This window comes from Hetaerina americana, unplaced genomic scaffold (genome assembly GCF_022747635.1).
Source record: "Hetaerina americana unplaced genomic scaffold, ioHetAmer1.1.p SCAF_265, whole genome shotgun sequence".
NCBI classification, from domain to species: Eukaryota; Metazoa; Arthropoda; class Insecta; order Odonata; family Calopterygidae; genus Hetaerina; species Hetaerina americana.
In genome coordinates this window covers 126,267-143,471 of record NW_027286836.1, presented here as the reverse complement: position 1 = coordinate 143,471, position 17,205 = coordinate 126,267, and the positions used below count along the sequence as shown (strand labels likewise).

Sequence of the window (17,205 nt, the reverse complement as noted above, 5' to 3'; positions counted from 1 at the left end):
CATATCGACGCGCATTAAGACTGCATTCCAACAAAACACTGTCTACTCTGTGGAGGAAGTCTTTTGAGTGATTTCAATTTCAATATTTCAACTACGGGCGGCAAAATACTCAGTCTAATCGTTCCAAAAACATACTGAAATTATATAGAAAAAATGCCAATCAAATGAGACTAAATCAAGGACTGCACTGGCTGAAAAAAATAATGTGGTAGATCTGATAAATAATCACTTTTTTTGGCAATATTTGTGAATGTACCCCTAACGAGGAAGTCCATTTCAGAACGAATTAAAATACACTACCGACAACAAAAGATCCCCCGAAGTAGTTCTTCGAATAAAGGTTGCGAAGCAATGAGAACGTTGGAAGGTTTCCAGTCTCGTTGAAATGTGATGGGAGGAAGTATGTCGTGGAAGGAATCGCGAGCGCGGTCCTCCAAAAATCAACACCGTCTATATCCTCCATTTCGCGGAAATATTCGCGAAGCACTTCAGTTTTTCGTTCAGCGGACAAATTCAGCGTACAACGAAACCAGACAAACTCAACGCGTCCCGAGACTAGAATCCACAGCGTTAAACAACAGATGGAAAACATTGACGAAGAAAACCCTGGCCCTAGGAGCCACTAATTCGAAAGTTTTACTATAGCATTTATGAAGCGCTTGTTACCGACTACCATGATCGTCATAAGGACTTCTTCCGGAGCCAACATTTTGCATAATTATTCCTTGAAGTTGGGCATTCAACACGGGCCTGACATAACAACCGAGTTGGGCTTAAAAACTATTTCCTAAGGTCTCAGGTCTTGTGATAAACAAGGAGATGACTCAAAAAGGGTAAATTAGAGTTAAAAAGATTCTTGAGTGTTTTTAATATATTACATCCCCTTGAACTCGACCGCTGGTGCTGTAGATATGTTTGAATAGCCTGACTGACGTAACAAATAACTGATCTATTATTTCATTTTTAATTTAGGAATAAAACTAAAATTGTTGGCAAAACCACGAGGCCAGATCCACCTTTATATTCTCGCCGCAGAGTAGGACTTTCAATAAAATGTTCTACTAAACCCTGCCCTAAGGCTTTTGTGGGGCATGGGGGTCGAAGCACGGGGCTTCGGCGAGGGAATTCTCCTCCAAATTTCACCCCCTCCACCCACAACCCTCCCCCCGCACGACAGAGACAAGAAGCCGGGCGCTAGGGAGGACCAAACATCCCCCTCCGGACACCACGGGGGGTCCCCGAGGGGAGGGAGGTCCCGTCTGCGTGATGCCGATCACGCATGCGCGCTCACGACCTATGACGTGTCAGAGAGAGAGGGAGGGAGGGAGAGGGGGGAGATTGGCGGACGGGGGGGGGGTGGAGTAAGTGAGATGGAAGGCCTAAATGACCACGACGCAATGGAACCGAGAGGGTGGATTTGTGTTTACGCGTGACGCAGCTCGGGGGTGGGAGGAGAGGAGGTTAAACACCCCCACCCCATCCGCCTCTCATCCCCCCACGTCCAAAAAGGGATGGGGTTTCCTCTGATGAAGTGACTGCTGACTGGAAACCAAAAAAAAATCAACAACACCCAATTCGTGCGTGGCTGTTATCTTACGCACGCCGCCGGGTGCCGCCGCTGATTTGAAGCGCGGGCGTGAAAAAGACGCCCCCCCCCCCCGCCGTAGTCCTACTTCACCGCCTACCGCTCCCTTTACATCCCATGAACGAATTCCGACACAATACTGCGCCTCTCTTTTTGTTTTCTGCACGGGAGAAAAATGGACAGGCCGACGGATGTACTATCACGCACGCACGAGACCCGCAAAAGGACACGCAATGCGTTCTCACACCCACACTCCTTGTCCCATAGCACGACTCAGAGGGGGGGGGGGTGAAGGGGGGGATGAGAGGGGAAGGGGGGGATCGAAAAGCAGATCAAGGCCCAGTTATGACCGCGACTGGATACTGCGACGAGATCGGGATGAAACGCACAAGGAACCGGACTAGAACCGGAACCGAGTAAGAGCGACGGGGTATCACGGAGGAATGAGGATGGAAGTCACCCACCTGGAGTCGCGTAGAGACGGAAAGCAAGACTAAGACTTACTACGGAGGTATAAAAACACCCAATTTTCCTGGTGGCACCGAGGGAATTATTTCGGTCTCAAATGGAATTGATGACACGGACGTTGAATATTGACTTTTGGAAAAGACTGAGTGAAAACTTTGATATGGAGCATAGCTATGTACGGCGGGGAAACATGGGTCGCTGAAGACGATAAGCGTGGATTTGAGGCTATTAAGATGTGGGCGTGGAGAAGGATAAACATACGGTGAAATGGACCGAAAGGAAAACAAATGAGGAAGTACTGGGTATGGTAGGGGAGGAGAAGGGATTGTTGGGAAAATCATAAGAAGACATGAAAAATGGATGAAAAGCATATTGACTGGTAGTGGGATGCTGAAAACTGTGATAGAGGGGAGAATGTTAGGCAAACGAGGAAAGGGCGGGAACAGGATAGGGATGTTGGATGGGATGAAGGGAGAAAAGAAGTCCGGAGATTTGAAGAAGTGTCTATTGAAGTGTTGGATTTGAGGTTGTTACTACAAGGGTGTTAGGATGTGTTTTGTTAGGAGAGGCTAAGAAATCTATCGTTGATCAGTCTGTATCCATCCAAAATATAGTCAAACCAGCAGAATATCAATAATAATACACAGAAAATCGACCACCAGAACAAATTAAGAGAGAGAAAGACACCACCCCCAACAGACTCAAGTACACCTACTTAACTCGCACCCTACATAATCACAGCAAAATCATACGCAGGCATACTTACTTCCTCAATTAGAAAAAACATTTACGAGTGTGTGTATATATGTATGTATGTATGTATGTGTATATATATATATATATATATATATATATATATATAAAATAACCTTATATATAAGAGCCACAATAGTGAAAAAAGAAAGCTTTCCAAGAGAAATATAACTATTAAGCGTCATAGCGATTCCCAGAAATCGCGAGAGATGATGTAGAAAATTTAATCGAAATGATATAATCTATTTATCCTTCTTGCATTTGTAGCGAGAATTCGTCAATGTTAACATGACATTGAAGCACCTGGTCTGTCCATATATAAGACGCACGAAGGGGAGAAGGGATACTGTGACAAGGGGGGGAGGTGCCTCGGAATAACTGAGGTCACGTCGAAAGCGATCGAGTTTTGCAAGGTAAACACCGGAGATACCAATAGCGTAAGCACTTCTTTTTTATTAACCAGCTCTCGGGTAGGAATAATAGTCCACCGCAGTTGTCAATATTGATTCATATTTGAATTTAAAAGTTGAATCCGTGGGTCTAAGTGGAAAATTGCACAACTTAATGAAAAGACTGTTGAGTAATGGTGGCCGAATGTGACGTGTGTTTATAATCGGAATGCAGAAGCACCTATAACGGGTGAGACGTAATAGGCGGGCTCATTTAAGGAGTGACACAAACACTTCCATACTGAAGGACAGTCCCTTAGAGTAGCTGCTGATTTCAGAAAAAAATATTATTGCGCAAAAAAACCCACAGGCATTTACTAAAAATTAACATTAATATAATAATTGAACATTATAGGATCGCCTCTTGAAACGCATTGGAAGCTGTTATTTCCTACAAGACAATGAACATTTTCACAAAAAATAAAGGTCATCTCGGGAGAATGCCAACATTAAAAGGTAATTTATATACAACAATTACTGAATCGACTACAGCAATGAACTAACCAAACTCCCTTCGATTTATATTACGAAGATGGTTTGGACTAATTTAGAATATGCTCCTAGTACACGGGATGCACATGAAGTTGGATTTAATACCGAATTGGATCGCGAGCAGCTTAAAAGAGCTAGATTTGTAAAACGTTGCCATGATAAACTTAGCAGCGTATCGAAAATATTGGAGCGGCTATGCTGGGAGTACCTCATGGAGCGAAGGTTAAATTACAGATTGAAGCTCTTGCACAAATTGGAAGGAGGTCTCTTTAGCGTTGATGTTGAAAATGTATATGTACCCCATAGGACTACGACAGGCGAGATGTCAGTAAAATTAGAGAGATTAAGAGTAGAACAGATAGATTTAAGATGAAGAACGATAAGGAATTAGAATAACACTGTCTGACTGCGGTAAGAGTAAAATATTTGGATAAAAATTAGTATGGTGTGTATTCACCCCCTGCCACACACCCTAGCGGTGGCTTGCAGGGTACTTAATAAAAAAAATTGAAAAAATAAAACGAAATTGAAAGAATTTTATGATCAGGAAATTGTTCACTCGATCTGACACGAGACAATATGAGCTCAATGGAAATTAAAAGAGGAAGGGCCGAGGATGCAAGCAACAAACAGCCTTCAAGCACACGTTTATGGACAATAAATAGAGAAAGCCCGTTTTTCATGACCTAATATGCTGAACTTGCATGAATGGCAGAAGATGAATCACGCGACAGGCAAAGATTTCCCACTGTAAGACCCAAAACACTTGTTCGTCGCTTCACTGGACATATTGGCCGTTCAAGCGCTAACACAATGAATGCCATTAGTCTATACTATATTACATTTCGTGCCATCGCGAGAAAGTGTGGCAAGGGGTAGGTATTCAACATTCAAATCAAGTGTACTATAAATGTTAGTTACCAATAAATATGTTTAATAATTCAAATAATGAAAAGAAACTTCACAAAAGGTACGTGAACTGCGGTACCTCAATGTAAATTACTTGTGCTGGTAAGAAAAACTAAGTTGGGGTTATATAAAACAATGAAAAGGTACTAGGTCAATTGGAATAATTTTTCTCCTCCATTGCCGTCATTTGCGACCCATTACCGTTCGCGGGAAAAATTACATCTTAAATCCACCTGTTCTACACTTGATCTTTCTAACCTTATATTTCATTATCTCTCCTACCGCGGAAACGATGGGGCCAAAAATACATTTTCTGAAATCATCGCTGAAGAGACTACCTTTTAGTTTATTGCAAGGGATTAACCTGCAATTTAAACTTCGCTGCGTGAGTGATTCCCAACCTAGTTTCTCTAATAATCCAGAGACGTTACTAAGTTTTAACAGTGGAATAACTACATGAAGTTAAATAACGTTTTGCAAATCTAGCTTCTTTGAACTGTACGCGATGTTATTCGGCAGCCAATCCAATTTAATGAGGATCCCATACCCTAGCACATTATTCTAAATGAGGCCTAACTGGAGAAAGATTTACATTCTCATCGCATTTTCCCAATACTCTTAATCGACTTCGGAAAATTTCGGAATACAACCGCGGAACCGCAAATCCAAAGCGCGCGGGGCCACTTAATATCAGATTCAGACGAATATGCTTTCGCCGGAAGAGTGGACCTTGAGAAACCAATCGGAAAATGTAACACGAATACATGGAATTCATTTGGAAGCGAGGTTAGTCGAGTCACAGAACTAATATTTGAAGATGGCCCGATTCAAAAAGTCTTAAAAAATGAGAGAGATGTCCGATGCGTCATGGTTGAATTGGGTCCACGAGGAAGAACACAAAAAAAGGGTAAACTCGAACTACCTGAATGGTGGTGTGCAATTTGAAGGATGGGGAACCTATGACCTGATTAACAGCAGCGTACTTAAAATGGCACAAAGATGGGAAAAAGCTCGTTTCGCGTACGCACAGATGTCACTAAAAATTACGTTTTTACCATTTTATGTAACCATCCATATCAGTCCCAAAATGCGTTAGGATAAAACTTAATCTGTTAAAGACCTTGAAGGATGAAGCAAGCACATCGTCAATTGCAAAAGATGCACATAAATGCACTTCTTCCGACTGAGTTGTTGCTCACGGTAAAACTACGATGGGTATACAACAAAACTCGCTCTCTCTAAACTTCCGGTAGACCGTTTCAATTTATTATTGATTCATCTGAAGCACAGTTAAAAAAGTCACATGCTCAAATGCATCATCATCATAAGATTATGCAAATGTAACAAGCAACCCTCTTTTATCCTCAACAAGGAGCGGAGGGGTAAGAAAAGATGGGGAGGAATAGGGGAGGGGAATACGGAGAGGTCCCACTGAATTTAAGTAGACTGTTCTGTAGAGCGATCTGGATCCCCAAGCAGAAAAGCGGTATTTATTACGCATTGGGGAACGGTAAACGTGATAGGGTGTATGGTGTGCAGACTACCCGAAATTTCAATACAAGAACTAAAACATATTTTTATGCAAGAACATATTTTTATTTCAATGCAAGAACTAAAACATGCTTTTAAAAATAATTGTGAATGTGAAAGACATTTTGCAAAATTCCTTTTCGTAGCTGTGACAACACCAGTGATTTTAATGAGAACATTTTGCATTCTAATAGTTAGGTTAACCCTTAATAGAACAACAAGAAAATTTTTAAAAGGAATTGGTGATCTTAAAATGGCTGTTGTGGACGAATATGAGCATCCCACCCTTCGCCCCATCTTGGGGGCATTTAAATAGTATTCCCATGGAATATGCAATCACGGGTGCATATTAAAAAGAGAATTATCTAAATACAATTTAGACATGAACAACGGTATGTATATATAAACAAAATGCCGTTCCAGAAAAACATTATGCTGTTTATCGGGAATGTAATAAAAGTTGGAATCGTTGCCATGGATACAAACAGAAGAATCTACAGCCCATCAGTATAAAAGTTTATTTTAAGGAAACAGCTCTAATGCCATTACGGATATTAAGTAGACAAATTGCTGGAAGAGACAATGCATCGGGGGAAAAATGTATTAGAAATATATTGTGAAATAATGCGCCGGCGGCAAAAACCGATGAACAAGTTGTATATTTTAGATACGCACCAATACAAACAAAGTACCAATTTTGATATGAGTCCCCAGAAGTATCGTTCTTACTCAACCCAACAGTTGCGCATCGATGAGCGGGTTTGTCCGATTGTGGTAATTGCAGCAATGTGATATTAATTACAATGACGTTTTCAGGGACTTTTATCATTGCAATTAATCGGCGGAAAAAGAAACAAGGACATTCTAAATTATTCCAACCGATACAACGTTACCGAAGAGAAAAATAAGACAATCGGTTCACAAGGAAAAAAACTACTTCGGATTCTGATGCTAAGTCATTGATTTTAAAGGAGCTGATTGATTGCTGCGGTACTTAAAGAAATTACGGCGGATACCACATATATTGACTTAATGAGCGGCAAAGTTGATAATGATAATGAGAAATCAATCCCCTGCCCAGGGCATCGGAAACTCAGATCACAAAATGGAGGAATACTGAAAATTGAGTGGTGAAGACGAAAGAACTTCATAATATGTTTCTTATCTTGAAATTTTGGGAGGCAAAGGTTGCGCCGCAACAGTGCTTCCCCCCCCCCTCTCTCTCCCTCCCACCCACCCCCCCAATACAAACAATAAAACAAAAGACGTGCTCTAGGACTATTCTTCGAAAACATTTCTGTTGACCAAACTGCTAAACCGGTTAAGGCGAGAAAGTTATGTCGCAATTTTTCACGCTTTACACACGAGGGCACCACGCTTGAACTAATGACTCGAAACGGTGAGCCGGCTATCGTGGTGCCGTGGCACCACAGGGAAATCATTTTTTGCCTCCGCAAACTACAAATTTCAACCAGCATAAGGATGCCATCGTTCCACCACTATGCTCCCTCCAACGACTTGAACTCAGCACTGATTCCCTGGTCACACACGTATCACACCTTCACTACAAATTCTCCGAATCATTTATAGTATTTACTTCCCCAAATCAACTCAATCATTATGCGACCAGCTCCTAAACAAACCGCAAGAAGATTTAAAAAATCCAAGGCTGTCAAACAAAATTTTCAGAAAAATTTCAAATTCACCATCGTAACTATTATTATTATTTTTAATTTAAAAAACCACATTCCTGCATGAGAAATGGTCAAATAGGCACGCCATTAAAGGAAGCACTTAGAATTGTTGATCGTGCAATAGCATTAATCAAATCAGCATATAATTACTCTAATGATAGATTTCATGAGCGCTTTGACAATCTATACTACTTCACGTCATAAATATACATAATTACAACAAACAATGGTAATAGAAATACTTAATGGATAGGATATGAACGCGCGACCTTCAGATTAGCTTCCCAATGAGACCGATCCAGCCGAGAGTTGAAGTCTATTGGTCTCCGTTACTCATCAGAATGAGGATTAAGCTAAGCTATTGCCAGTAATTCGCAAATGAAACTTCCTGTTGGAAGAGGAGAGCTGAACCTGAGTTTTTTTTCCTCGATTAATTAATGGGCCGAGCGTAGCGAATCGCTTTATGAGGGAGGAAAGCCATAAGGGCGCATGGAGTGAGAAGGTCGGGTTGAGACAGGAAGATAGGGCAAGGATGTCGCAATCGATTTGGAGGACAAGGCCAGGTGCCTCCTTCAGATGAGCCTTTCAATCGCTTTTGGTGACGTGCTGCGCATCTGAATGAAATCAGGTCAAGTTAAATAGCCAACAACTTATTCCCTGCACACTCCCCACTCAGAACCCCATCCGATGAGCTCTAACAGTATAAAGTACTCGCTTTTCCTACACCTACAAAACACCCCACGTTAACCACCGAAAAAGGAGTATGGCGGGGAATGCTAGGACACCTGCCATGCATTATTATTATAACTTTAAAAATACACTTGGAACAAACGTTAGCTAATAAACAGACACTCGTACTTATACGTGCCTGTGTATGCAAGCACATCATGCAATAATTGCTGAATTTAACAAATTCATCAAATTCGTGTAAGGCATACTTTTACACTTTCAGGCTTCACTTTGTGGAATTGTTTGATGTCCATATTAAATTAGTCTGTAAATTTCCACAGACCCTCTTTAAGTCTGTGGAAAATAACAAACTCGTGCAAGGTAACCAACAAGTTTTTTGTGCGAAAAAATACGAAGTTTATTTATTCAGTGAAGGTAATTTAATTTTTTCTGGCTCTTTGTGTTTGCTTTTGTATTGATTAAGTATCGAACGAGCGAAGAACGACTGCTTGAATCTGTGGTGACGGTACATATCTCTCTTATTTCATACCGGTGGTCGAATCAGCAAATACAATTTGGTGTCATGAAAATTCCCTCGGTGTCGCAAGAAAACTCAGGTGTCCTATACCTTTCCAAAGGTCTGCGATTCTTGCCCGAGTTCTCCACGAGAATCCAGAAAAGCCATGAAAAATTCCTCCACCACACCCATGGCGCTTAATCTCTGCCCTTTGGGCGAAATAGGTGGTTTTGCCACCGAAATACATTTTCTTAAATAATTAAGAGTTTCTTTTTTTGGTTTTGTTTTATCGTTACGTCTGTGACAATATTTATTTTCACTCCTGTCGCTCATAGAACTGCAGCGGTAGTTTCGGCAAGTACGCGTAATTGGTAATGATTGAATTATGTGGGTTTATACCTGTCTTCCGTCGTTTAGGCATGACATTTTTTTACGCTGACCTGCCAAGATTGACGCCGTCAGAAGATACGTATTTTGTATTCACGGGAGACCAGAAAAGAACAGCTAGAAACACGAACCGGGATAATTTATTCTAAGGCCACAAACCGTTCTAGGCCTAAATTAGGACTGAGAAGGTACCAGGGACACAATATTTACGAGTAAATGTTGTGCAATATTTATGAGTAAAAGGTTTTCTTAGACAGTCGATGATAATGCGACCTTTAAGACTCACTAAGAGAAAGTATCACGCTAATCTCTCCAAATGCAATCGCTCAAAGATTTAAGTGTAATCAAATGTTCTCATAGTACGAGAATGGTATTTTTCCAAACCAACTATCATACATGCAGGCGGGCATTGTGTTTAGGCGTCAAATTGCTGACGAATAGGTGACCAAATCTTGCGCACTAACCGATTATCTAAGTTTTCGTGACCCATACCGAATGCTAATGCTTCCTGGGATGTTAGCCTCGAATCCCTGGAGTGATGTATCACGCTTCATGACCAGTGCTCGTCATGTTGTCGAGACAAAAGAAATTCCAAAAAAATTGGCGCAACAAAACTGTACAATACTAAAAATACGTAGCATTTAACAAACTCCTTTTTGTCCCGTTATCTTTGATCGATAAAGCTTTCCACCGTCGGGTGATGGACAAATGAGAGGAGCGCAGGTGTTACAATAGAGACTCCCGCGCATTTGAAGGAGCGGTTATTTAAGGATATTCACTCAACGGTGGTGGACAGTGGGAACATGATTGATTTCTGATGGATAAAAACCCGGGTGGGGGGGAGAAATATATACGAGTATGTATATCGTGTGTGTATATATATATATATATATATATACACATATATATATATATATACATATGTATAATATATATATATATATTATACATATGTATAATATATATATATATATATATTATACATATGTATATGAAAAAATATGGATGTATATATTTTATATATATATATATTATACCGAGATTCAAAAGGAAGGATGCCATAGGCTACTGGTGCGTGTATCCGCAGAGGGGGGGTGGGGAATCCGCTGAGCGAACGCCGATGGATGTGCAGCGAATTGGCAGGAGAAAAATCGGCGCGTTAAATTGACAAATGACGTCAAACGGAACGGGATAGCAAAATCGAAGCCCACCAATTGGCATCAATCAGGTCGAAACGTGAGGGAGGGAACGAGCGCGTTGGAATCCGGAGAGGAAGGAAGGAAGCGGATTGTTGGAACAGGTGGAGAAAGGTAAAACCGATGGGGTTGGGGACACGAATATACAGCTGAATGCCAAGGACATTCGCTCACTCACTCTCTCGTCTATGTATATACTTCTGTATTCAATCGAGAACAATATTTGGTCAGGACCAAGTACCAAGGGAAGGAGGTAAGGGAGGAGGGGGGTAAGGGAGGAGAATAACAATCTTCAGCTGATACGACACCTAAGTCCCTTCCTAGTAAACTACAGTAAAACGTGCTCTTTCCTTATGTGTGTTCATTACTCATTAATAATACCCAAAATGTGCGAAAAATCATGAAAAAAATCAACACCATATGTTTTTTATTCTACGACGATCACTGAAGAGCAACCTCGTTTCCTTATCAGGAGTTGTACATCATAGTAGTGTCTATTGAGGTGTATACGAGTAAATATTTTGATATTCGTAAGGTCAAGTTTTAATTACGAACTGACTCAAGCCATTGACGTTATATTTTACCGAAACCCAAAAAAAAAATACTTCAAACTACACATGGACCTTTGGAAATCAAATACCAAAAAATTTTCAAAAGAGACCGTTCATGTTTTGACGTCATCTTCGAGGAGAGAACGACTGTAATCCAACAATGCGAGTCGCGATTTTAAACAAACAAAGAAATCCACTGCGCACGCTATTAGGCTCGCAGAAATACGCCATTGCGGACAAGACAAAGAGTAGACATAACGAAAGGGAAACCTGCAGGAGAAGAGTGAACTTTTGAGGAATGGAGTAAGAAGGGGGAGGTGTCAAAAGCCCGAACGGGTTGAAGATGCACTCCTGTATTTCTTGTCTGACTCCCTAGGCTTTGGGAGACGGGCATTGAGGCCAAGTGTGTGCAAATCTGCTCAGCGGAGGCTCAGGGTTCGATTCCCGGTGGTCTCAGGACACTCCAGGTTTCACCCATGGGATTTTTCGTGGGCCAGATCTTTCCAGGGGAAACAAGTGAATTGACTGGATCCCCTAACCATTTCATGGTTTGAATTTCACCTACCATATATTAGCACGCTATTAAGCTCTACCCTGGCAGAGTTAGAGAGATTAAGCGTAGAACGGATAGATTTAGGATGTCATTTTTCTCTACGAACGACAAGGGATCAGAATAGCATTGTCCGATCGCGGTAGGGTCACATTCGGGTCAAAATTAGTCTGGTGCGTATTCACCCCCTGCCACACACTCTGGCTGTGGCTTGTAGGGTACTTAAATGAATAAAATATAAAATCGAATAAAACGCCAACCTTTCGAGTTGATTAACTCGAATGATACTCTTTTTTTGAAGTTTAATCTTAAACTTCGAGAGTTGACGCACTAGCGTAAACCACACGCACGAGGGAGGTTTTTGGTGGAGAGGGCAGCGTGTCAGTGGAAGGCTGTGGCCCTGGTTGGACCTCAACTTCATCCCCCATCCCCCTTTGCCCCATGACCGACAAAAACTTAGCCGTGGGGCTGCCGGGGGAGTGAGGACGGAGAAGTCCAGTGACACCAATTGTGAGGAGGTCGTCGGAATCATTCGCGTGTCCACGCGACACGGATAGGTAGAGGGATGGGCGGAGTGCGTCACTACGAACCATCACCACCGTGGGCAGGGAAGGCGAAAGAAACACCTCCTCTCTCCCTCCAGCCGTCGCATCCCCATCCGACCAGGGACCGCTCGGGACGACTAAGCGAGAGAGAACCCTTTTTTCCTTCTATCCCATTAAAGAAGATTCTTCCTTCTTGGGAGGGAATGCCGGGAGGAGGGGGAGGAGATATGTCAGGGGGAAAGAGAACCCTCCCCCAACCACCCGTTCGTAAACGCCAAAAGGAGACCTCTTCCCCTCCTCCAGCGAGGGGGGTTAACTGGACGCGCGACCCTTCTTCCAAGCCGCGCGAGTTCAGAGCGGGGCTCTATATAAGGACCCTGGATGGGTTGAGGGGCATCAAACCGCTTTCTGAGATTGCTTCGATAGCGACTTACGGACACTTCGACTCGCGTTCATTCCAAAGTAGACTTGTGCGCCCCGATTTTGACCTGTGCCGACCGTAAACTCACAACCGGAAAGACGTATCCGGTCGTCGAGCAAACCCCCAGAACGAACGAGTTGCAGGGAGAATAGGAAGGAAGAAAAGGCATCAACAAAGGGAGAGGTGAGCAAGATCTGGGACTGGATACGAGGGTACAGAGAGAGAGAGAGGATAGCCGCCGACAGGGAGGAAGAAGTCCTCCAAAGCCATCGCCGTTGAGGGAGGCCCACCGGAAAGAAAGCGAGGGAGAAAGAGAGAGAGAGGGGGGGGGAGAGACCGATCGCCGCTGTCGACAACGAAGTCGAATATCCCGGGAAAGAAGCCGCCTATCCCGAGGGAAAGAGAGATTCCTCGAGGAAGGGCACCCGTGAAGTGTTCCAGGCGAAAACAAAAGAGGAGGGAGGGGGCGGCGACGGCGGCGTCCGCAAATTTCCTGTTTCTCTCCACGTCCACGAAAGCCTTACAAGGGACCATTATTCTCCGTCGCCACGCAACAGCCATCCCTCCGGGGGGAACCATCACATCGACCGTACCCAGCTCATTCGACTCCAACCTCGGGCGGAGAGAGAAGACGTTCGCTCTGAAGCAGCGACCCTGCACAGGAAGGAGGAGAAAAAGCTAGGCGGTCCCGAATCCTCCACCACCCGCCCGTCAATAGCATCCGCCACCCAAGTATCACCGCCACCATCAGCTCCTCACGGTCGCAGAGATTCTTTCCTCCCCCTCCCTAGCAAAGGGCGCGAGTTCCGAGAGAGAGGAAGAGGGAAGGGAGAGTGACAGAGATAACACCACGCGCTGACCGCAAACTTCTACTGACGGACTCTAGGACCGAAGTCAGCTGCTGCTCGAGACGATTCCGGACTGCTAAAGATTCTTCTCCCACCCAGACGTAACCCATATTCCTGGATCCCCATCCTTCCTCTCCCATCCCTTCGCGGGTTGCTCTTCCGATAACCTCCCCACTCGCCACTCCTCCCCCCATTCGTCATTATCTTCCTCCAGCATCAAGCGGAGATCACCTTATTCTCTCCAGAAGGGTCCCGAATGGGGCGGGAAGAATAAGTCTGGGGCGTGTTCTCCCTCAATCGCATACGGCACGGCCGTCAACATCATCATCACTATCACCCTCCCTCCCACTCCAACACCATCTCCGCCTCCACTCGTCGACCACGTGACCCAATCATTCGCTGTCGTCACAACTCCTTTCGAGGGAAAGGGGGGGAAATAAAGAAAAAAATCACGGGTAAAGGGGGAAGGAAGAGCTTTTTAAAGGCGAACGGATTGGGAGGAGAGGATCTGACTGACAGTAGACCCGCCGGAGGAGTAGGTCGATCCGAGTGAAGAGGATAGAGAAGAAGGGTCGGTTGGTTCTTCCCCGCCAGCCTGAGACATCCAGCCGCCCCCAAACAACCCCCAAGGCAGTCGGCAAAAAAGACGATCGTCGACAACACATCATTTCAGCACAGCCCTGAAAAGCGAAGAAATATCCCTCTCCCTCGCCGAAACTGAAGGAGTTCCGACAGTGTCCCCTCAGGGTCCCCGTCCAAGTGCTCCCATTACCGACTCCCTTAGAGAGAGAGAGAGACTTAAGCGGGAAGAAGAGCGAGATCCGTCCGCTACTCTCCCCTCCCTCCCGCCGCTTATTCCCGCGCAAATCACTCCCCGCGGGGTTCACAGAACGAGGCGGAATACACAGGAGGGAACTTGAGGCGATCAGACAAAACAGAAAGACACCAAGATGAAGGTCCTCGTGAGAGCGAACACCCACGTGGATTTGGAGATCCCCGTGACCACAGGCCCAGCACCAAAATGCACCTGGAGTCAGGTAAGAGAGTGATCTGAAAAAATATTTCGATTACCGCATTGTTTATTCAGAGTCAATTGTTTTGGTGCGCCGGTTAATGCCGCTTCGGACGGTGGTGCGTTTGCCTACGAGAGGGAGTTTTTTTTTGCCAATTGCCGATCTCGGGAAAACAACAGGAAACAAACACGCAAAAGGAGTTAAACGATTTCAACACTCGGATGATTTGTTTTCTACTTTGTACTTCACGACTTTTGTCATATATATATATATATATATATATATATATATATATATATATATATATATATATGTGTGTACACACACACATACACACACACATTGGCCCAGATGGAAAAAGTCAGGGGACGAGTTGAGAGTCAGGTGGTTGGTGACGAATTTTTCTGCAGATTCGAAACTGTTACTAACATCTCATACTTCATTCGACTATCACAAATAACTGGGGAATCGATACCAATGAACCCATGAGTCACAAAAATTGAGGGCGACAACTTAAGATATGAAGTAAGCAATGGACGCAACGAAACAGTGAAGTATAATCCTATTGTTAAACTTTGTTCATGTTGTACTGTACGGCATATCCACTTCACGAAATATCCACCTCATGAACTTATTGAAATTCGGCATTTAATTTTAAAAATTTCAAGAGAATTTTGCATAAATCTGATAGAGAATTTAAAATAAAAGCGGAATAGAGCGACCACAACAAATACGAACACTTCGGTCTACAGATGATTAAAAAAAATAATAATTTTTGCACGACAACGAAAACTAATGAATGACAAAGTCTGTGTGAATGTTTTCCTAGGTTAGATATATATTTTAATTCATTTATTTCCCGATTTCACGTTCGGAAGACTCGCCATCATCTAAGTGCCATCATTTCAAACCGTGGCGAAGACGGAAATCGATTATTTATTTTTCCACAACGCACCCGGAAGGCTAGTGGGAAGGCTTGTGAGATGGTTTAAGGGGTCCGCCGCGCGCTCGGCAAGAAAACTCGAAAAACTAAGACGCGGAGTACGACAGCCGGAAACAAATGCCCCGCGATTAAAGTTCACGGCGATAGGAGGGGGTGGGAGTTGGAAGGAGCATCTCCACTGACGTCTTCGCGAGACTTGTTCTTTTTCCTTCCTGCTGCCCACGGAGAGGGAATCACCCTCGCCCCTCTTCCCACCATCCTCTTTAACGCAGGCGATTTGGGACCACGGAGGAGGGAACGGAGTATTACGTCTGGAAGAGAAAAAAATGAGCAAGTTTCTCTCGAAAACCCTAAGTGTGGTGGGATAAAAGGATTAGAGAGAGAGCGCCCGAGCTTACACTCCCCTGGACAGTGTTAGGGTCAAGCAATCAAGTTTCTTCGGCGAGCGAACCCCCACGCTTCGAACCCACCCTGTTAGATATAACATTATCGAAATACGACATTTGATCATGTCAGCAAAAAGAAGACGCTGTCATCATCCGACATGAGTAAATCGTCCGCAATCTCAAACATTATTATGCGGAATAATTTAATGATGGCGTTCAAAGAGTGCGTTTGATTTAAAAACATAACTCGGTCCTTGTGCTAAATGACCTCATCCACACCCATCCATCCTACCTCCTCCCCTGGGAGGCTTCTGGATACGCCCTTGACGCACCAGTGTGCGTCGAATCACGCACCCTGGACGTGATGAGGAAGACAAGAAAAAGCCTTTGGTCAAGCGCGGATGAGGGGGGTGGGCGTGGTGGGGAAATATGGCGGGGGTGAGACGGGGGAGGAAGATGGGAGAGGGGGGTGGGAAATGAAAAAGTGTGGGAGGGGGTGCGTGATTCCGTCCCCCCCCCCAAAGAAGTGCGTTTTAACTGGGCCCAGGGAGTAGTCAGCTAAGGGGATGACCTGGAAGGATGAACAGGGTGAGGAGAAGGGGACAGCGAACAAATGACATGACGGGGAGGGGGCGCTCTCAGATTGGACCCCTTCTGCTCCCCCCCCCCCGCCAAATGATCTGCAAATCATGAAGAACGTTTCCTTTACCTTCCCCCAGTTTTATAACGGTTTCGCGCCTTGGGCGATCCGACGGTATCCTCATAAGAGACGACTGACCAGTCCGGTGGGTTGTTAAACGGGAGAGAGAGAGAGGGGGGTCAAGGGGAGATGGTTTTGTGGGCATTGCAAAAGAAGCGGGGGAGAGAGAAAGAGAGGTCAGGTCGGTGACTATGAGGGGGTGTTTGGAGGGGGTGGATTCGTGGACGTAAGCTCGTAAACGTCGCTTTGTGAAGAAAATATGATAATGCCGAAACGGTTTCAAAATGCGACAGTGCGATGATAAATCAAATGCCCCGGCGCATCAAATGGGACGCCCACGCCATAATACAATAAATGCAAACGCCGTTTTTTTAGAGGTGAGGATTCATTAGCGGAGGGTCTTTGTCGCGTTCAGACGGTAATTGAGGGAGCCTTACTATGTGATCAGTAGTCCAGCGCTTCTTTTCGCACGGGAAAGAGTTTGTATTCGCATGTTCAACAAGTGCCTACACTTCACACTGAAAGCATGACGACGGAATTACGAATTAACAAGAGGACGTCTCTGGCCTAGCTGTGTTATAAAAAAACGTGTGATCACT

General features: G+C 44.2%; 2 protein-coding genes across 5 annotated transcripts in view; one reads left to right on the top strand and one right to left on the bottom strand.

The window, feature by feature from the left end:
- Positions 1–17,205, bottom strand: part of Roc2 (Regulator of cullins 2) — a 187,801-nt gene that overhangs the window by 132,001 nt on the left and 38,595 nt on the right. The gene's annotated exons all lie outside the window — the stretch shown is intronic.
- Tret1-1 (Trehalose transporter 1-1) overlaps positions 1–17,205 on the top strand; it is a 153,677-nt gene that overhangs the window by 114,079 nt on the left and 22,393 nt on the right. Inside the window, exon 1 of one of the 4 annotated variants that reach the window (XM_071586833.1) lies at positions 12,797–14,601. The exons of the other annotated variants lie outside the window; for them this stretch is intronic. Coding sequence (XP_071442934.1) covers positions 14,515–14,601 — 87 coding nt within the window. The 5' untranslated portion in view covers positions 12,797–14,514. Of the gene's footprint in view, positions 1–12,796; positions 14,602–17,205 lie in introns of those variants that run through there. 4 annotated transcript variants of the gene reach the window in all.